The following is a 21883-nucleotide window of genomic DNA, read 5'->3' as shown; positions in this document are numbered from 1 at the left end:
GGAGCTCTGATAGGCTCCAAGTCCATGTTGTAAGTAAAGTATATGTTCTAAACGGTGTCAATCACTGGAAGAGAGAGGAAAAAGTATGCAATAAACCTAGCAGAGGCACTGGAGAATTCAGGGAGAGCAAAACCAGATAGAAATGTTTGGAAAAGAAGACCTGTGTGAAAAATTCAGTCAGACTTGTTCAAAGTGCCAACAAAAGACAAGGGGAATAAGCCACAAAGAGCTTGAGAAATATTGCTAAGAAAGGAAACAATCATTCCCTTTAACTGAACCAGAACAGATCAAGAAGTTATTCCCTCAGGAGCTGTAGTATTAGGAAAAATTTTTCGTGTAACTTTTCATAACAATAACTAAGGAATGTAACAAGCTTGTTAAGGTTACTAGAAATAATTGCTGCCATCAGGAGACAGCTGTAGCTTAATTAGCAATCCCCTTGAAGCAAGTGGGATTTGGGTTTGGGATCAGTTAAAAATCTTTCCTCCTACAGTAAAGGGAAAGATGGAATAAATAATTGCTTTGTACTAAAGTGATTATAATTCTGCTGGAGTGAACTGGAGGGGCTGCTCTAAAGACATCCCATTGTCATGAGCAAAGTAATTTCTAACTTCTCACCTTGTGTCTGTAGCAGCATTCAGAGCTTCATTGATCTCTCTGGAACTGGTACTGTTTTAAGAGACTTCAGCAAAAGTTCTTCTTGGTTAACCAAAGAAATGCTTCAAATTGGAAAGGGAAGACCAAAAATACCAGTATAAAAGAGCAGTAGCTTGCACAGTTCTCTAGAATGGCTGATGATGAAGTGGGGGAAAAAACCCTCATGGGTGCAATTCCAGGCATTCAGTATTGACTTCTGTCACCATGTGAGCACTTCACAGTGTCCAGGCATTGACTGTTTTCCCAAGGAGAGAACTGGGAAGAAGTGACCGCCACCCCTGCTTTCTGCTCCCGGCAGGTTTGTGGATTACATGTGGATTGTGAATTGGGGAGATACCACTTACCACTGTCCTTGATTTTCACAGGGTATATTGGCCAAGCCTTCCTGCTTGGGCCAGTATTTCCATTATGGAGCCAGAGAATATTCCTGGCACATTTCCTGAAGGTTGGTACTGAGAGACAGCACTTGGACAAAGCCAGAATCTGTGGTAGAGCATTTGCCTGCCCTAGCCTTGTTGGGCTGCAGCAAGCCCCTCACAGCATTATGCTGCAGAGCTGTGGGAAAGGGAACATCCAACGCAGCTTCCCTGTAGGAGAGAGGGGCAGTGCCCTGCTGGGACCCTCTTGGTGGTAGGTGGGGCTGGTACAGTGTTGAACTTGCAGGGTGGGATTTGGAGAGCCCAGCAGTCTGGCTGCCACAGGTCCAGCCTGGGAGCCTGGTTTGAACTCCATGGGAGCAACAGGTGGGCTAGGCCAAGCCGCAAGTACCGCCTGCAGGGTTCAGAGCTGTGGGGACACTGCTGTCCCTGAGTCGGGCCCAAATGAGGAGCACCATCATTACTTGCTCATCTGAATTTGTCACAAGCACGGTGGCAACTGGCAGATGTGGCCTGCAGCTGTTGCAGGTGGATCTGGGTGTGCAGCACTACTGCTCCAGCAGCTCGAAGAAGCCAGGACTAGCAAGCAGCAACGCTGGCAGAATGAGCCTGAAAAGCTCAGAGGGCAGGTGAGAGATCTGATTGCCGGGGGGCAGATGAGTTCATTGGAGAGCTGTTAACTTAATCTTCTGAAGAGAGCGGAAGGGGAGGAAGCAGGGGAGGTTTCCACCACTTACACTAGGGCTGACAGTGCCTGCAGCTCCACCACCCAACTTCTTTCCGCCTCTGGAGAAGCCTTGGTGACTCCTGGGAAGTCGTGGCTTTCACAGCACCACAGGTCCCTGCAGAGCCGTCCTACCAGGTGAGCTCCTGGCTGATAGGTTGGTTTTTCCTTTATGGCATTTGTTTTCTTCACTTTCATCCTTGTGAAACACAATTGTTTATTTTTCTTAGTCACTGAGTCACCTCCCTCTGCTTTTGCCCTTTTCACATACTTGCTGTGCTTTCAGCAATTACAGGAAGAAGTGCACAGTGGCACTTCCCTGTCACCATGGGCACGTTTTACTTCTGCCTTTGATTGCCCTGTCCTGTTGTTCAGTCTCTCTGACCACTTCTATGGAGAAAAAGGCTCAGGGCAGGGCTTATCAGGTCTGCAGTACTCTGGGTGGAGCAAAGGCTCACTGTCTCCCCAGGACTACCGTGCTGCCGTGGCCCTACCCTGTTCCTATGGCAACTCACCCTGCCTTTCTGACAGAGGTTGGTGTCCCAGCGGGAGAAGGAGGTCCCTGGTGTTGCTTGGAGCAGTTGCCCCATCCTGCACTGGAAGAGGCTTTGCTGGGCAAGTCCCAGTGACGATTCCTGTCTCTGCAAGCTGAGGGATGCGGAGGAGTGGAAGACAGTGGGTGAGCTCTGCTCTGCTCTTTTGAGCAAATGACAGAACAGAGCAGGGGAGAGGATTTGTCATTCCAGCTCTATAAGGTGGTATTGTATCTGAGGTCCTGGGGGCTTGCACCCACCTCTGCAGCTCACTACTGATGTGTGGATGTAGGCACTCCTGGCCTGCTGCGAGCTGAATCTTGCTGTTCCCTCTTCCATCTTCAATGTGGATTTCCCTGCAAAATCTGTCTTGTCTGTGCCAGCTTGACAAAAGCACCTCTTTTGTAAATGTGGGCCACACACTGTGCAGCTCACTTTTTCTGCTCTGCTGTATTTCCTTTCCTACTGAGTTCTTCAGCAACAGCAGCAGCACAGTCCCTCAAACAACTTTACCCCTGGGATCGCTCTGAAGGATTTTTCTCCTGGTTGTATGTGGGAGTTACTCCTGGGCTAGGGTTTGGGGTTTTAGCAGTCTAGTTTAGAGGCAATGGAGGTCTGGGTGATTCCATATGGCCCCCTGCACCTCTCTGCAGATTTTATTGCTTGGAGGCTGCCAGCAGCCTGCACATGCAGAGACCATGCTGGCTTGTGATGCAGGACCTGCCCAGTGTACAAACTAGTGCCAGATGAACTTCTCTGGCTTTTGTGGACTAGCTTCTCATCTAACATGAACTGGTTATTTAGTCACTATTTTAGCTGTCAGCTAAATTGCCAGCAGCCAGGCTTGGCTTGAAACTGAGCACAAGTGTATGCATCTCTTGGAAGTACAATGTTACCCTCATGAGTGACCAAAAAGGCCCCATCCTCTTCAGTAAACTCAGCTCTTCTGCAGGGATTTTGAGAAGGCAACAGATCATACCCATGACTGTGCCTGCCATGTTCTGGGCTATGACTGCTGAACCCATGGGCTGACAGGCTGTATTTGACAGACCTCTTCTCCAGCCACTCTGGAAAAATGCTCCATTTGCTAGGAGCCATTTAGTTTTAATTTTGACTGGATGTACAATTTGTGAAGGAAAGCTAATGCTTTCACACGTCTTTGTTAGCACAGATGTGCAGGGAGCCTATGCTTGGACCCTGCTCCAGCTCTCAGAGACAGCAACGTAGAAGGTGAGCTGCCTTCCCTGGGCTGGGTGTCAGCAGGTGCTATTTCAGTATTAGAAATAATAATCAATAATAGTGTAGGGCTATTTCAAAATCGTAAATAACATTTTCATGCAGTGCTGGGGTGCTGCAGCAGTGCACTTGTCCATCAATGCCTTACAAGAACCTGCTACCATATCTGGTTCTGATTTAGTGTGAAAAATGTTTCACTTCATTCACTGAACACAGCCTTGTTAGATGAAAGGTGATGTGCAGTGTGGTGTAGGAGATGCTGAACAGTGCAAACCAGATGTTGAAGATGATAAGGGAAGTTTGCAGAAATGTCAGGAAATGCTGTACCATTCCCGCCACTCTCCTTAGACCTGTGAGACAGTGGAGCTGTTTCCTCTCTTATCAGCTGCATTCACATGAGAAAGGCAGCATGCCAGCAGTGTTCCTCCAGCTGCTTGCAGGCAGGCTGGCTCATTCTGCCCCCACCTCATCTCACGATGGCACGTGCACGTCCTGGACAGGGCACATGACACTTGTGAGGGAATGGAAAATTACCTCATTGCTGCCCTGTTTCCAAACCATAGTGGGAAGCACTTGCTCCTCCTCGATTTCCACCACACTTCTCAGCCACGTAACCCACAGTCTGTGGTGTGAATGGCTTCTGGAGCTCAGTGGGAGTTTCATACTGATCAGCTCTTTCCAGAGCTGCCTGCAAGTCAATCAGTCCCTCTGCGGACAAGCAAGCAGCTGTTAACAAGAGGAGATTACCACTGTTGGTAAAAGCCTCTGCTTAATCCCAGATTGTCTTCTTCCTTTGGTTATTAGCTTCAATTAGGCACCTTCCAGTCCCGCCTGTTGGCTAAGGACATGGGGCATTCACTGTACTTTATTTCAGGCTCTCCCTGTTAGCACGGTGTACAGTTTGGGCATTTGCCAAATGCATACCAGATTTCAGTTTTTCCCATCTGTATGTCCCTGTAATGCACTGCACTTTCCAGGGTTGCTAGAAATCAGACCATAGATGTCATTTGCTTAATCAAAGCTCAGCTGTCTAATTTTCCCACATGGGCCCTCTGGTGAGCACAGATGTGGCTGAGCCATTTTCTCCTGACACTTTGCTATCACTTTCACCACTCACACCTCACAGCAAGTGCAGCTGATCTCCCTGTCTCAGCTTGCAGGGTTTGCTTTTGCTTTTGATTGCAGTCTGGAGCATCACAGCTCGGCATGGCCTGGCCTGAGCCATCTGTGGCTGGCAAGGTGGGATGCTCCTGATGGCAAGCAGAAACTTGGGACACAAAGACCTGATGGAAATCCCTGGGGGTGGACAGCCTGCTTAGCTCACAGTGACACAAACTTTTCTTGTCTGTAAGTACTTCTGCCTTCTGAGTGAAGTTCACAGGCAACATTGAGTTTCTTTTGTAGCAGGTGAATTTCATGACCCAGTTTGATACCTCACAGTAATGTGCAACTTGAGATTGCCCTTAATTCACAATAGCATTAAGGAGAGGTATCTTTGTGCCTTTTATGGATGACCTGCATAGTCACTGTTTGGTGGAGGGTTTGTTAGGACTTGTTTTAAGAAAGTAACATTTCTATTTACTTGAAAGGTTTTTAATAACAGTTCTGTTTAAGTACTGATAAATTGCAATTAGTTGAGGACCAAATAATGGCTTATACAAATGCTTCACAATTCTTAAGTGAAATATTTGTTTACTCTTTTTTATTAGTTTCCTTAGTAAAATGTAAGCCTGGGTGCATCTTCCAGAATGGCAGATGTGACTGATGCTCAGTAAGTTGCAGGTTTGATTTTGGCTGCAAGAACCTCATGTGTCATTTCCTGTAATAGGAAAATTTAACCAGGACAATATTATTCTTTCTGAAGAGCTAATTTGATGGGTGAGTAAAAGGACATGGCCTTTGTTTTGTCCTTCTCCTTGCTTCCTCTTGTCTGAGTAGTCCTATGTTAGTTGAACAGCCCCATCAGAGAACCTGTCAAGCAGAAGTTTAGCTGTCTTGGCAAGAGCATCATTCATATTTCATACAGAGAATTTGTTAGAGAAGCCCTCAAAAAACTGAGTACTGATTTCTATGAATAAAAATAGGAAACAGATGGCATCAATTCCAAGTGGTCAAGTGGTTTTTAACTAGTCCAGTAACTCATGTTCTCAAATGCCTACAAAATATTACAGTTTTATCTTAGCAAAGATCAAAATAGCAACTTTAAAGCTGTTGCCAGGCATACACAGCCATGTGTTCTAATAGATGATAGACCAAATATATCCTTACAGCAATGGGACTGACTTGCCAATTTCAAATTCCCCCTTGTACTCCTGCAGTGAATAATGCCTAATGACTGCTCTGGTTGGGTTTTTTTTATTATTATTTTTATTACTACTACTGTGGACCCAGTGTTGTCTCAAACATGCTTCAGGTATTAAGAGAAGTCTGCAAGTCTGGGATCTGAGAGAGAGCCTGGTTAGGAAGCATTTCCTGAGAGGAAGGAGTAGGAAGCCTCTGGAGCCTCCCAGGTCTTCTTAAGTGTCTGTCAGCATCTACTGCTGTTTATCAGTCTGCTTACTCATATGTATCTGTATTAGCTCTTAGAAGAATACAGGGAGAAGACAGACTATAGCATGCCCAACACAGATGTGCACAAGCAGGCTCTGCACTGCAGCACAGTCTCTCAGACGGGTTGTATATATGATGTCTAAGATGACTGAACCCACGGGAACTGCAGCACTGCCTAGCAGCAGGTGGAAATGTTGTGTGCCAGCTGCTGCAAACTCCAAAAAAAAGCCTCAGCTGTACAATTTTTTCTGATGGCAGAGGATACCATTTGTCACAGGCTGGAATAAACCTTTCAGAGTCCACACTGTGGAGTTACAGTTGAGCTAATGCTTGCCCTTGTGCAAGATGCTGACTTTGATTAGTTTGTCTGCACAACAGCTGCTTCTGCTTTCTGCAAACACTGCATGCTGGTTTACAGTCTGTCTCTCTCTGGTGCCTTGCTGTTCTGCTCTGAGAGCCAAACTCTGCCAGGGGAGAGGCTGGGGAGTGCTGCTGTGTGTGCTGGGACTCTTTCGCCCCTTTTACCGCACTGAAACTTGCCTTCCCAGGACATGGGCTTCTCTTTTGTTTCCCTGGTTTGTGTGTTACATGAATCGTTGTTCTTAAAAAGTCTAACCTTTTACTTAGCTTGATTAAAAAGAATATTTTTGGCAGTGGAGATGGAAATATAAGCACACTTGAGAAATCTCTGGATCTGGTAATGGTACCCCTTCCCTGCATTCCCCATCAAAACAGCCTGGAGTTGAAGCTTCTGTGTATGAAACTGAATGTCAAGGTCACCTCAGAAAATTATGCAAAAAGTCTGTAGCAGGGATTTTTTTTCCTTGAATTTCATCTTAGCCATTAGACTTTAATGTATCTCCTGAAACAAAGAGAGAAGGAAAGAATGTCAGCTCTCTTCTGGTAGGTAGGTGTAGGTTACAGTAGATATATCAGCAAGTCACAGTTAGTGACATTTGTGCAGAGTTTTAAGAATTAGAAATCAGTCCTACCACAGTGACAAGCAAGAGAGAGACTTGAGCAAAATTTGGGATCCTGCTGCCTCTTTAGACACATCAGTGTTTAGCTTTTGATTCTTGGACGTGCCATATTCAACCAACATTGATATCTGGAGACCCTGGAGTTCGATTACCATAATTCCTGTTGGATTTCTGTGTCTGCTTCTGAGTGTGCTCAGGATGTCTCAGCACAGCTGGTACTCTGACAATATCATCCATCTCTTGACAGTATCCTGTGGTTAGGCACTCACTCGTGTCTTCTTTGCCCACATTTTCTGCAAGGCTAAATCCAGTTCCTAATCACCTGCCTCCTTCAGAAAGCTTGTCCAGGAGAAGCACTCCTTTTGTTCTGTATCTCAGTTGTAGCAGCATTTACAGAGGTTTAGGGAGTCCATAAAAAAAAATTCCCTCTCTCTGCTATGAAACTGGAGCAAAAGTCTTCCCTGAGTGTCCTTATTGTCCTGCTTATTGCAGGAAAAGGAGCAGTGGTGGCAGCTTATCTCAGTGATTTCCTCCTGCCACAGGACTCTTGAACAGAGGGTTACACCCTCCCAGAGCCAGGCAAAGCCAGTCCTCTGTGTGCAGGAGCAGTCCTCTCCTGCTGCCTGCAAATGTATAGGGTAGATTGTATGTATGCAATTGTAGGGACCCATCTCTCAGCTGCTTCTCCACTGGTGGGGACTGGGAATTAGAGGATCTTGTTGCCCTTCTGACTTTCCACCCTGGAAGAGAGAACAAACAAGCCCAGCTCCTCGACAGGTGGCCCTGCAGTGCCTCAGTAAGTTCACTATCTGATTTTCCCTCTAAAATGTGTTAGGAGTTCATCTAATTGCAGAGTACCTGCACTGCTAAAGGTGTGGCTTTATCTACAAAGTTGTTTTCTTGCACACCAGAAGTCACAGGGAAAAGCAAAGGTTGGAGAGGAAGGAAAACCCGTGGCTGAACTCTGGTGTGAGAAGCTTTTTAGGACAAACCAGCTTTGAGGCACCATGGGCTTGCCACTTCTCCATGCCTCCAGGGCAGCTGGGTGAGGCTCTTGTTCTGCCTGTGATTTCCAAAGGCCTGGTGAGCCGGTCCTAGCATGGTTGCATGAGACCAGCAGCTTCCCTATCCCTTCCTTCCCTGCTAGAGGTGTCCTTCACGCCTGATAGGTTACCAGGGAGGTTTTACTCCTCTTTGGATGGTAAGAACCTGATCTGAGTAAGGCAGATCCTTGGAAAGACAAAGCAAAATTAATCTATTAATCATCATCCGTTTCTTTATTTTGGGCATTACCTGGTTTCAGTGTTGTACAATGTTTACCAAAGACGAGCAGCCAAAGTAAACCACACAAATGAAAAATTGCAAATGAAAGAGGCAGCCTCACGGCACAGCTGGTCCCATGCCTCCAAAGGCTTCAGTCATTTCAGATTAGGTGCACACTTGGCATTCTCTGGCAAATATGCTTGTCATCCTGGAAAAAAATCATTCTGGAAAAAAACCTGCCTCCATGCACAGCGACTGACAGAAAGCTGAGGCAGGTCTGGAATGACTCTCTAGCAAGAGGAGGGATTAATGTGTCTGCTTGTTAACTCTGGCAGAGTGTGCAGTCGTCATTGTGCCAGAGTTAGGGAGAGCAATTGGAGAGGGATTATTTTATGACTGGTGGCATTCCTGGGGGATGGGGAATTTATTTGGGGCCTTCCTGCAAGGAGTAAAAAGCAGAGGGGAGCACAAAGCAGTTCCTTCACAGATGGCAAGCTGTTTCGACATAAGGAGCCAAAACTGATGGAAACGTTCCCTTCTCCCTTAATCCAGTTGCAGACCTGACTCACCCTGACTGAGTTACTGGTATCAATGTTGTCCTGTTACACAGTGAGAAGTTATGAGCTCATGGATTTCTTGTCCAGCAAACCAGCTTGCCAGCTCCTTGCTGAGTTCCCCCTGAAAAGGAAAGGGCTGCCCAGCCTGGAGGCAGGATTTCTCCACCTGCAGAAACAGGGAACAAGCCAAACTCATTCACAGGCTGTGCTTCATCACAAGAAGTGTGAGAAATACTTATTTTACAGAAAAGTTTAGACCACTGAACAGTAGGGGAGAATAATCTGGCCAACCTTTACTTTATCCATCCCTTCTCCCATTACTCATTGCATTTTTGTTAGTGACTCTTGAAAAATTCTGTTCAGCTGGAAGATCTTGCAAATATCAGAGAGGACACTGTCACAGGCAAACATGGAAATACCAGAGAGATTACAAAGAAAGATGCCTCTCAACAGAGGGTTGCACATCTCAGTATGTTCTGCCTGGCCTTTCGGTCCCAGATGTGAACTGGGAACAAAGAGTTCAAGGAATGAATCCCAGAGAAATAAAGTACTCTAAAGAACAGATTTTAGAGAAATTTCTTGACACTATTAATCATGGAACATTCAGGAAATTAATTTTAAATTATGTCATAAAAATAGCACATGAAAGAAGTGTAAATATAACATAATTTCTATAAATAGAAAAGAATATTTATGCTGTAAATGTATGTGTAAATTATAAGCTGTAAACAAACCAGGCGGCCAGTCTGCTGGGTAGATACTATATAGTAAGACCCAAAGAAACAAAGATCTTCTGCCCACAGGTGGAAACTTCATGGTGAGTTAAGTGTTGAAGGAGTATCACCAGATTGATACAAGGTAGGATACTGCATCTAATTTGATGGTCTTTCCCCTGGTAGAGCAGATGTAAGGTAGATAAATTCTATTATGGTATGGCTATCTCTCAGCCAGCTTACTCTGATCCTTTACTTCAGACCAACGGAGATCTGGCTATGGAGCTATGTAGTTTCAGCTACGGAGATGGAGTTTGGATGTTGTTTGCTGGCTTTTTACCTATATTTTCTTTGATTCCTCTTCCTTTGACAACTCTTCAGTCCAAAAGCTGTGAAATGCAGAGCAAGTTAATTGAAAGCATGAGTTACCATACTTTCTGTACTTACTGAGATGTACATGAGTCTTTTTTTGGCATTGCTACAACCCTCTCTTGCATTGCATGGCACTCCCATGCTCTTCCTGGCACATCCATGTAACTTGGGATGCTAGAGAGGCATTCAGCTCAAAGTTTGTAAATACAGGTATTTCACAGCTGTAGAAAATGCCTTAGTTTTGAGGTTGATTATCTGGTTTGGTGTGTTTCTTTCTGTAGATCCTGTGATAAAGACAGAAAGGCATCTGGCAGTGCAGGCACAAGTGACATGGTCTTTTCTGAATCTGTCATTACTAAACTGGTACTGTTACAGTCAAGAAAACTTACAGAAGACCAAGAAATGCAATCTGAGGATAATTTAGAAGGAATGATTGAAATAGCTGAGTGTGTGCTTGAAAATCATCTTGGGCTGTGTGTCTACAATCATATTCAAATTCAGAAAGTCAGAGAATGGTCCAACACTGGAAATAACCTATTATTTGAAGATGGTTTGGTGGCTCTATCAGAAACCACACACACTTTTAAAATACTTACTGACATCTTTTTATGATCAGGCTTCTAATTTTCAGAAAAAATTATGTTTTCATGCATGTTTATGGCTCGGATGAAGTCAAGCTTCTAAAAAGTTTGTTTAAAAAATTATACAGTTGCAAAAGAGGACAATAGAAACAATCCCTGCAAGAGATTCACAAAACATGTTATTTTTCCAGTGAGTGAAGAAACTCTAGGAAACAGTACCTTAGATACTTCAGTATTTTTAAAAAATGTGGACTTTTGATAGGCTATAAAACAGAAAAGCACCTATGCTCAAGACAGAACTTCTGAGGTCTTGAATAGCTGAGAAAAATAGATTTGGAATTGACTAGTTTTCTCTTCCTGAAATCCACTGTCATGTCTGAAATATTTTATGGTATCAGATACAGAGGGAGTCAGCAGCTGAATGCAAAGCCTGAACTACCTGTAAAAAATACATCCTGACATTCTCTGTTTTGGAACAAATACAAAAATCTTGGTTTTTTTATGGTACTTGATAATGATCATATCCTGCTCAGATTCTTGCCCAACTGTTAAACACAATTTTTTTTCTATTGTATAACAAGCAGTTAAATATGTATCTCTTCATCCCAGCAAAGTGCTTTCTACCTCCATACAGGAAACAAACTCTAGCTGGGTCTGCAATGACTTGGTCCTAGTCCCAGGAATGTTTCCCTTCCATTAAAAAACCTCCAAGAAACAAAAACTCAAAACAAAACAGGAAAAATAAAACACTTTTTTCAGCCTATTAGCACTAGATATGCATAAGTACAAAAAATGTCCATGCATTCCTTTGAATGAGGCAAGACAAGGTTTGCTGGACCTTCCCACTCTGGAATGCAGCAACATGCATGTCCCTTTGCTCAGCCTCTCTTGAAGGACCTTTTACTTGGAGCTGAGCGAAGCGTTTTTCCTCCTTATGGGAAATTCCAGTGCCAGGATGTTAAACCCTGACTTCCTCACAACAGCCTGCCAGTGATGACTTGCACCCGGTGGGCTGTGACAGGGTATTTTCTCTCCTGGTGAGATGAAATGAAGCAGAAGCTGTCCAAACAGTGAGCATAAGAGGTCCCATTCCTCTTTCTTCCTGAGCCTGCCTCCCTGGTAGTGCAGCCTGTGCTGGGAACCTATAGCCATAGGTGTTTGTGGCTCTGTCCAAAAACCTACAAAATCCTTGTTTGGAAACAGGAATGGCATGTCTTTTTTTAAAAACTGGAAATGTGGCTTAGATGTCCAAATACCATTCTGGGCAGCCTGTAAGAAATTATCTCTGTCATATAGTCTGGGATACAGCAAAGCAAACTGAGAAAAACAAGAGTGAGATAGATATGGAGCAAAGAAAAAAGTCCTTCAAAATACTCCGTGAGTGGTACTTGGGAAAGCTACACAGAAGTATTTCCTGAAGATCTCTAAAAAAACTTAAGGACCAGCTTTGTACTTTGATAATGCTGAACCAGTTAACATTTTGAAAATTGTAGAAAATATTCTAAAAGAAAATATGATTTCCAGATTATGTCAGTTTTTAGGGGATGTATCCCCGGGGCAGTGAGCTGGGAGCCTATCTGCCCAAGTACTGAACTCTGAGGTCCAATACCATGTGTATGTTTCAGGTTTCTGAGTCCTGCAACCTGAGTAGGCTCTCCCTCTGGCACATCTGTGGAGGTCCAGGGTTGTGAATATGGCATGTAAAAGGGCTGGTGTAGCCAAGCTGGTCTGTCAGAAAAGCTGAGGTCAGGGCTGCTCTGAGCAGCTTGGGTTTTGGACACCTCTCTCCATGTATGGTTCCCATCCCCACATCTTCTCTGGGAGCTGAAGATCCCCCTTTCACAGGGATTCAGGAAGCTCTGGGAGGTGCTCAAGGAAGTTGTACTCAACCAGATATACTTCCAGACAAACCTCTCCCACATGTGCATCAAGGGAGATCATCAGTTGCTGGTATCAACTTTATATTTTGCCTTTCTCTCTGCAGCATGCCAGGAAGCCTCATGCCAGACATGGGTCCCATTGTCCCCCCTGTATGTCCAGCATTTGTGTGTGGCTGAGCTACTCATCAGCGCACTTGACTGGTGTCCAGCCCCATGCAGGCTGGGGGAACAAGCAGCAATGTCTGGGGGGACCTGTTCCATGTGAGCTGCCTCAGAGTTCTCATCTTGGAGTAATAAATTTGTATGGTGCTGTATGGTGATAACAGGATTTTGTGTGCTTAGCACGGTCATCGTCAGAATAGGGTATCAAAATGTGCCTTTTTTACTGTGTATTGCTGGAAAATATGTATTTGCTGTGTATCCTAGTATTCCTGTCAGAAAAAAGATTTTTCACTGTACCTAAAGGAACAAGTAAGAAAGGAGCTGTGTTGTCCATGTAGGCTGTTTCCTGTTGGTGCAGTTTCCTTGGAAGTCAAGAACTCATCAAAAATACTTTGGCAGAAATTACATATTTTCTCTTGTTGAGTCATGCTGTTAAAATTATTCTAGAAAAATTAAACTTTCCATATCATTAAGATAAGCTTTGATGTCTTAGCCTGCAAACTTCCCTGCAAGATACTCCTCAGTTAAGGTAGCAAATCAGTGTTGTGTTTTCTCACTGAATGCTTTCGGAAAGGATATGACAAAAATAAATCCACGACTCTGCTTCCTTGGCAGAGGCAGTGCTGTAGGCTGGCTGCTGAATGACTAACCACTTATATATCATTATGCTCTGCCACAACTGCAGGGTGAGGATTGCCCAGAAAGAAAACAAAGGTAATGGGTAACCTTTGCATTTAAACTTTCAGTCTGAAGTTCTAAGGGATTGAGCAGCTGGCAGGGTAGGCTTGATATGGAACACAACAAAGTTAAAATGGTTTACTTTTTTGTTATCGTGTACCTTTTTGTTGTAGCTTGAAGATGAATACCTGAAGCACTGCAAGACAGATTAAAGCACAGGCACCAGGAATGCATGCAAAGAATCTGTTCCCAGGACCATGAATGGATGCCAAGCCACTCTGTTTTCAATTACATGAGTATTATACCTCCTGCTCCAAAGACTGCAAGGACAGATTTGACTTTTGGCTTTTCCTTGCCATCCTCTTCTGGGGGCACTTAGGGTAAGAGTATCCTGGGTTCAGCCTGCCTGCTACTGCTGTGGCCAAGCTAACATGCTGGCACACCCTGGTTTCCAGTGGTAAGTATGAGGAAGTAGTTTTGTGCTGTTTACAATGATTTGGAAAGTGTGCTTTCTGCTTGTGTCACAGGCTGGTCAATGGGTTCATGCCTCCCTCCCTTTTCTATTGCTTCTGCTTTTTCTTTGAGGCAGGGATCTGGGCAGGGTGTTGCTGGGGTTGGGTCCCTTCTGAACTGCTCACTTGTCCTTTCTCAGCAGAAAAGCAACAAGCAGCTCTCAGAGTGGACACTGACATACAGAAGGAAAGAGAGGAAGGGGGGATGGGCTGCAGGAGTCTTCCGTGAGAGACTGGGAACGGGAAGTGCTTAAAGAGTGCATCACACCCAGTTTGGGTACTGCTTGTGCTGCTGTTGGATAAATGGGAACATTTAAAGCAAGACAGCTTCACAAATAATGACCACATCTCTATCTTATCCCCAGCCACCCGCTGGTAAAGGCCTGTGTGGTGTCTTGCTTGGAACATCTGCAGTTACAAAAGCACAGGCTTGTTGCAGATGCATTTGCTTCTCTTAGGAAAGTGTAATGTAGGTGAAGGCATGTGACTTGTTTTAAACAGCATAAAAGGTGAAGGTTAATCATGGCTTAAACTTGGAAGAGGAAAGAAAGCACCTACAAGGTCAAGAAAGCATCTTTGTTCAAGGCTAAACATGCGGTTACTCTGGAGAAAATGCAGTTGAAGAATATTCTCATCTAAAAAGAGAGCAGCTTTCTCCTACTTCAGAATCTTTGATTTCAAAAATTGTTTTGAGCCATGCTGAAGCTCAGTTTGAAAGCTAATGCTCTGGGAGACAGGTGACTGGTACTTTGTGTGTGGAACAGCTTGTGGAGAGCATTTTTACATCCTCAAACCTTCCTGAATCTGAATAATGTGATAAACCCTGACAACCACGCCCATTTCTAGGCATTTTAAGCAGCTTGCTGAAATGGACTGCTTAGTTTGTGAACTGTGGCATGGTCACACCAGTCCTCTCTTCCTGAGAGAAACCAGAAACTTGGCCCAGTGTAGATCCATCCATGATGAGAGCTGGCTGAGTCTGGATGTTAGAAGATAGTGATTTCTTCTGAAAAAACCAGCTGGTACCTACCTCAATTCTCCACAAATGCATGGTGATGAAGCTGTAACAGACAGAAGGGTGTGCCCATTTCACACTGAATTATGCACGTGGTCTTGTTCCCCAAAACTCTTCCCAAATTAACTAAATTTTTTTATTGTATCAGGGAGGTACAATTTTGAAGACAAAAATATACAGTAGCAAGTCTCATTGAACCCAGAGTTAATATTTTGAAAACTGAATTCTTCCCTATTGAAGAGCAAGAACCATTTCAGCTGAGAGGTGCTAGAGGGAAGAGGTAGCTTTGGGGAAGCTGACGACATCCTTTCACTAAAAGACTATTTCCCTTCTCCGCTCTGCCCCACAGCTGCTATGTTTTTATTATATATTTTTAAAATCTAATATATTAATTATATTCTATTAATTATATTATATTATATTTTCTATTTTACAATGTTATGTTTATCAACTATCCTCTGTAGTAGACAGAAAATACAGGGGTATCTCAGTCTTTCAATTTCTTTTTCTCTCAACCTAATGTGCAATGCTAATGTCAGTGCAGTGGGACTGAAGGTTGCTATGAGGTGTGTTTGGGCTCTCTGTGGACTTTGCCACCCTTGATCACACAGATGCTGTGTGGGCCCTCTGACATGTGGCAGGAATCAGTCTGTCTGTCTGCTTTCAGGCAGGTACTTCTTTGTGCAAGATGGCGGTAAAATGTGACAATTTCTGAACACAGAAAAAAAAAAAGGTAACTGCAGTAGGAATGTTAGTGTTTGAATTTCATGGGCTTCCCTTTCAGAGCTGGTAGTCCCTTTATGCAGGCAGCATACTTGGCTATTTGACCAACCGTGTATTACTTCAGTCAGGTTAAAATGAATACCATCAAACCTCCTTTCTCAAAATTGCCTTTGATGTTTACAGAGAGATACTTTGCTTCAGGCTGTGTCTTGTGCTTCAGACAGAATATAATTCCCATTCTTATTCGTTTTCTGTTGACAACATATGACTGTAGTGTGCTAGGAGACTAAAGGATGCTGAGTGTTTCTATAGTACTCTCCTTGACTAAACAATTTGACTCCAACAGTTAATATATATATCACTCTATATATTGACAATACTTTACAGAACTTACATAATTTGATTGTGCTGAGATGTTCTGTTTCTCAGCAGAGTGAACAACCCCTAGTGCCTACCAGACAAAAAGTATAAAAGTAGGAATACAGGGAGGTAAATGCAGTTCTGCCTGGGAACTATTTCTGCACTTAATAGTGGAGGAAGTGATTATGAAAGAATGTCTTGCGCAAAATGGTTGCATCAGCCTTTCCACAATGAGAGTTGACTGACTAAAAGAAGGGACTGACACTAAATTTTATCTCTCAAAGAAGAGTTCAACCACAACCTGTTCTCATTTTTGTGTCCCCAGTCAGCAGCAACGTTAGAATTGGTTGAAATGTGATTTTGAAGGGTGACCCATACAATACTGGACGATCCTGGACTCTTCAGAAGCCATGGTTTCCTCAGGGGAGCCACCACTAGGGAGAAAAGATGCAAACTGGTATGATTCACTGGCTGCATAGTTAAAGGACACTGGGAAACTTGGAACATGAAGTTTTGTTTGAAGAGAACAATATTTTCAGGCTGAAATATTTTCTTACTTTGGGACTCTCACCTCATCAGACCTGCCAAAAATTTCCAGCTTTTGTTGTGCTTGCAGGTATGAGGTGACTATTCAGATGCCATGACCAGCACACGAAGAGACTGAAACACAGCATTGTGTGTACACAAGGTAAGTAAGTACTTAACCTCTGCTTATTCAGGGTTTACGGGTACTGTTCATCTGGAATTGTTTATGGTTCAAACTTGAAGTGTTCTTTGGCACCTGTGCCAGGAAACACAGCCCTTCTTTACATTAAAGTCAATATTATTCTAATTACATCCACTGTTTATATGGTGGCGGTAACATCCAATTCCCGTTGATTACTGGTGTTGTTTTACAGAAAAGTCTGATAGACTTCATTGCATATCAGCTTGTTCTGCCTTTCCAGTAAAGCACGTGAATTGCTTACACAGTGTGCAAAAGGGTGTGGCAGGAGATCCGCTTTTAGAAGCACTGAGGCTGGTGAGACTCCATGCAGGGGACCCCCAGATCTCTTCTAGGAAAGTTTGTGACGTTGGAAACCTCAGCCCACTGGAAGGGCTGAGAGCGGGGAACAGGCTCTGTTTGGGCTTCTGCCTGCCACCATGTAGCCATACAGAATGGGCCAGCTGACACTGCAAAGGCTGTGAGTGTTTGTAATCATAGAATTACAGAATCACTTTGGTTTAAGACCATTGAGTCAAACCATTAGCCAAATACTGCCAAGCCTGCCACTAAACTATGTCCCTAAGCACCATGTCTGCATGTCTTTTAAATACCTCCAGGGATGGTGACTCCACCACTTCCTTGGCCTGTCTAGCCAGTGCTTGACTGCTCTTTCTGTGATTTTTTTTTTTTCCCTAATATCCAATCTAAACTTCCTTGGTGCAACTTGAAGCCATTTCCTCTTTTCCTATGACTTCTTACCTGGGAGAAGAGACTGACCCCCACCTGACTGCAGCCTCATTTCAGGGAGTTGTAAAGAGTGATAAAGTCCCCCTCTGAGCCTCTTTTTCCTCTAGGCTAAACAACTATAGCTCCCTCAGCTGGTTCTCCTAAGACTTTCATTATAAACCCTTCCCCAGCTCTGTTGCCCTGCTCTGCACATACTCCAACACCTCAATGAATGTCCTTCTCAAAGTGAGAGGCCCAAAACTGAACATAGAATTTGAGGTGTGACTTCAGCAGTGCCAGGTACATGGGGACAATCACTGCCCTGCTCCTGTTGCTCTCACTGTTGCTGATATAGGCCAGGATGCCATTTGCCTTCTTTGCCACCTAGGCACAGCTGTCTCGTGTTCAGCTGCTGTTGACCAGTGCCTCCAGATCCTTTTCTGCTGGACAGCTTTCCAGCCACTCTGACCCCAGCATTTGGTGCTGGGCGAGGTTGTTGTGACCCAAGTGCAGCACATGGTGCTTCATTTTGTTGAGTCTTATACAATTGGCCTCAGGCCATGGATCCATCCAATACAGATCCCTCTGTAGAGCCTCCTTACCCTTCAGCAGATCAACATTCCCACACAGCTTGGTGTTGTCTGCAAACTGGATGTGCACTCAATCCCCTCATCCAGATCATTGATGGTCTAACTATCTTCCACTACTTGGGGCTGAAACATCCAGCTGTAGCTTTTCTGCTGAGAGGAGACATAATGTAAGAGATGAAAGAGGTGAGAGCCATAGCCAATGTGCATATAAAAAACCAGGACACTAAGAATGGTCCATGGTGGCTCTTGACAAGTGATATGGCTGTACTCCAGGGATGAGCAACACACCGTGGTTACAGGGTTGAGAAGCTCATGTAGGAGAGGAAGACTGACATCACAGAATAACATTTTTAAAAAAAGTAATCCTAGATTACGAGTAACATGGTGCAGGATTTCAAGAGTTTTCAGCTGCTGTTCAAAATTAATATTCAACCCTACCTTCTGTTCTTCGTTTCCTACAGCAAAATGTCCTTCCAAGCAAAACACAAATCAAGAACTATGCACACCTGGCAAGCGTTGGCCATCTACATGGTCTTAGCTGCAAACCTCTCCGAACAGCAAGCACTGAAGCAGGCTTGTCCTTCATGCGGTGCCAGTCAGCTTTGCCACTGCTCCTCCATGAGCTTGGCCTTCATTCCCCCTGGGCTCACGGCCAAAATCACAGTGTTAAACCTGGCCCACAACAGGATAAAGCGCATCCAATCCCAGGACCTGCAGCAGGCTGTGAACCTGAGAGCCCTGCTGCTGCAGTCCAACGAAATCAGCTCCATAGATGAGGACTCCTTCCAGTCCCTGGCAAAACTGGAGCTCTTGGACTTATCAAATAACAGCTTGGCTCACTTGTCCCCTATGTGGTTTGGGCACCTTTTTTCACTCCAGCACCTCTACCTTCAAGGCAATTCCTACAGAGACCTGGGACAGAGCTCCCCCTTTTCTAGCCTGAGGAACCTGAGTTCTCTCCACCTGGGCAGCCCGCAGCTCTCCGTGATAAGGCAAGGGAACTTTGAGGGCATTGAGTTTCTGCACAGGTTGTGGATTGATGGCAGCAATCTCAGTCAGTACGAGGAGGGAAGTTTGAAATCAATTAAGGAGATAAATCACATGATCATAAACCTAAAAGATAGTAATATATACTCAGAAATTGTTAGGGACCTTCTGCACTCTGTCACTTGGCTGGAAGTGACAGAAATCAAATTACCAGTTGAAAAAAAAAGCTTGGTGCAGAATTCTACATATCCTTTTAGGTTACAAAAACTTACGGTTAAGGAAGCTTTCTTCACAGATCAAACGATTAGCCAAGCAATAGTGTTACTGAAGGAAATCACCTCTTTAAGACAGTTAGAGGCAATCAATTGTGTGCTTGAGGGGAAAGGAATATGGAACACTGACGAAATTGCAAAGAGTGGGGAAAATTTTGTTGAAACAGTAACAATAATAAAGATAATGATTCAGAATTTTCATTTGTTTTTTGACCTGGAAGGCATGGAGTCACAAATAAACAATCTAAAAAGACTCACTATTGCAAGCTCTAATGTCTTCATGGTGCCATGCAAACTTGCAAGACATTTTTCATCACTTCTGTATCTGGACTTTCATGATAATTTGCTTGTAAATAAGCGTTTAAATGAGACAATCTGTAGAGGTTCCTGGCCTTCATTGCAAACTTTAAATCTAAGTCAGAACTCTCTAAAATCTCTGGAAGAGACTGCAAAGTATACATCTCGTCTACCCAATTTGAATAATCTTGATATTAGCCAAAATAATTTTGGTGAGATTCCAGATGCGTGTAAATGGCCAGAAAACCTGAAATATTTAAATCTGTCCAGCACTCAAATTCCTAAAGTAACAAGCTGCATTCCTGAAACGCTGGAAGTTTTGGATGTTAGTGGAAACAACCTGAAGGAGTTTGGACTGCAGCTCCCACTTCTGAAAGAGCTGTACCTCACAAGAAACCAGCTGAAGGCCCTGCCGGGTGCTGCACCCATTCCAAATTTAGTGGCCTTGTCCGTCAGAAGAAACAAGCTGAACAGTTTCTCCAAGGAGGAGTTTGAGTCGTTCAGGAGAATGGAGCTGCTGGATGCCAGTGACAACAACTTCATCTGCTCCTGTGAGTTCCTCTCCTTTGTCCAGCACGAAGCCGGGATAGGCCAGGTGCTGGTGGGGTGGCCGGACAAGTACGTGTGTGACTCTCCGCTGGCGGTGAGAGGGGCGCAGGTTGGCGCTCTGCACCTGTCCCTGATGGAGTGCCACAGGTCCCTGGTGGTGTCGTTGATCTGCGTGCTGGTGTTCCTGGTGATCCTGCTGCTGGTGGCCGTCGGCTACAAGTACCACGTGGTCTGGTACCTGCGGATGACGTGGGCGTGGCTGCAAGCCAAGCGGAAGCCCAAGCGCGCCCCGCCAAAGGACGTCTGCTACGACGCTTTTGTCTCCTACAGCGAGAACGACTCCGACTGGGTGGAGAACACCATGGTGCGGGAGCTGGAGCAGGCCTGCCCTCCCTTCCGGCTCTGCCTGCACAAGCGGGACTTTGTGCCTGGGAAGTGGATTGTGGACAACATCATCGACTCCATTGAGAAGAGCCACAAAACGCTCTTTGTGCTGTCCGAGCACTTTGTGCAGAGCGAGTGGTGCAAATACGAGCTGGACTTCTCGCATTTCCGCCTCTTTGATGAGAACAACGACGCGGCGATTCTTGTCCTCCTGGAGCCCATCCAGAGCAAAGCGATTCCCAAGAGATTCTGCAAGCTGCGGAAGATCATGAACACAAAGACTTACCTGGAGTGGCCTGCTGGGGAAGAGCAGCAGCAGATCTTTTGGGAAAACCTGAAAGGAGCCTTGAAGTCATAGAAGTCAACAGCCCCCATTTCTACATATTTCCACAAAAGGCCGTATTACACTGTTTCTTGCTGCCTGGAATATTTTCTTTCTTATTTTTCTTTGTAACTGCAACTAGCTTTGTTGTGTATAGGGATAATTGCGATTTTACCAACTGGAAAAGACCCGTTTTAGGCTTTCCAGTGTTTTGATACTCTGGTCTTTAAAAGCCCCTGCCAATAACTATGATATTTGGAAACCGTGTTGGACTTTAAATACATTTTACTGAGGGTGAGGTATTTCTGTACTTTTTACTCTTGTTACTATTATCCCAACTAGTTTCTAACAATGCCGTTGTAATTTGCAAATAAAATTAAAAGCCATGGGCTTCAATCAGTATTTCCCTGTGTCCATTTCTTCCTGGGAATGCTTGTTTGTGTCTTCATGATCTCCACCATTTCCTTTCTACCCACCCACAGAAATAGGTGAAGCCTTCTATTTTTGGGTGTGAGACTGTGTTTCTAATGCATGGACTAGATGGTGTTGTAGACTGGCTCAGTTCTTGGTTTTGTTCTTCTACTTTGCAGAGCATATTTATGTAATCACTGGGCCATGCACCTCTTACAGCTCTACTTATCTTCCTTTGTAGTCAGTGAAGGAAATCACAGGGATAAGAGGCAGTTCATCTCTCTGCTTCAGTGTGAGGTATCTCCCAGAATTACATATTGCTCTTCACTGATTGCAAAGGGAGTCTAAACAAGCAGGTAGATGTTTATATTAAGGTAGTTAGTCCCATGCTGAGTGCTTGGATTTCTTGGGTTTTAGAGGTTCTTATGGGAACATGAAATTGTCTCTGAGGGGATTAAGTTGTGTGTTTTCTCTAACTCAACATTTTCATGTTCCCCTTTGCTTGTTTTGCTGGAGTTTAAGTACAGAAGAGTAGGTCTTGATTAAGTTTTAACCATGAAATTATTTTATAGTGAAATACTAAAACCTTGGCAGATGGGCTATTTGAAAATAGCAAAATTTCTATACCTTGTCTGTTGCTATATTTATACATCTTCATCTTCTTGTACATATATACATATATATATATATATATGTGTGTGTGTATATGGACTTTTGTAAATATGTATCTATTCACACTCCTGTGTATGTGTGTGTTTACATGTGT

The 21883-nt window shown here is 44.2% G+C and overlaps 1 protein-coding gene across 7 annotated transcripts; it reads left to right on the top strand.

Moving 5' to 3' along the window:
* The first annotated feature begins 1787 nt into the window (after positions 1 to 1787).
* On the top strand, positions 1788 to 21108 carry LOC102104379 (toll-like receptor 2 type-1). Of its 7 annotated transcripts, none has more exons than XM_014260837.2 (4): positions 1788 to 1896; positions 13437 to 13720; positions 16490 to 16561; positions 18357 to 21108. In XM_014260837.2, the coding sequence occupies exon 4, from the start codon at positions 18361 to 18363 to the stop codon at positions 20740 to 20742; it is 2382 nt and encodes a 793-aa protein (XP_014116312.2). In that variant the 5' UTR covers positions 1788 to 1896; positions 13437 to 13720; positions 16490 to 16561; positions 18357 to 18360; the 3' UTR covers positions 20743 to 21108. The 7 variants fall into 7 exon arrangements, with proteins under 7 accessions (XP_014116312.2, XP_087913125.1, XP_087913127.1 ...); XM_088056999.1 differs by having other exon boundaries at positions 16199 to 16561; XM_088057001.1 differs by lacking the exon at positions 1788 to 1896 and adding an exon at positions 2220 to 2291 and having other exon boundaries at positions 16199 to 16561.
* The last annotated feature ends 775 nt before the right edge of the window (positions 21109 to 21883 follow it).

Source organism: Pseudopodoces humilis, chromosome 6 (assembly GCF_049639895.1).
Source record: "Pseudopodoces humilis isolate 2021_Gansu_Grassland_sample_001 chromosome 6, ASM4963989v1, whole genome shotgun sequence".
Lineage (NCBI taxonomy): Eukaryota > Metazoa > Chordata > Aves > Passeriformes > Paridae > Pseudopodoces > Pseudopodoces humilis.
The sequence above is the reverse complement of the archived record's forward strand: the minus strand, read 5'-3'. Positions and strand labels throughout refer to the sequence as shown.

Coding starts and splice junctions, on each gene's coding strand:
- LOC102104379 (XM_014260837.2), top strand. CDS start 18,361: ATGTCCTTCCAAGCAAAACACAAATCAAGAACTATGCACACCTGGCAA.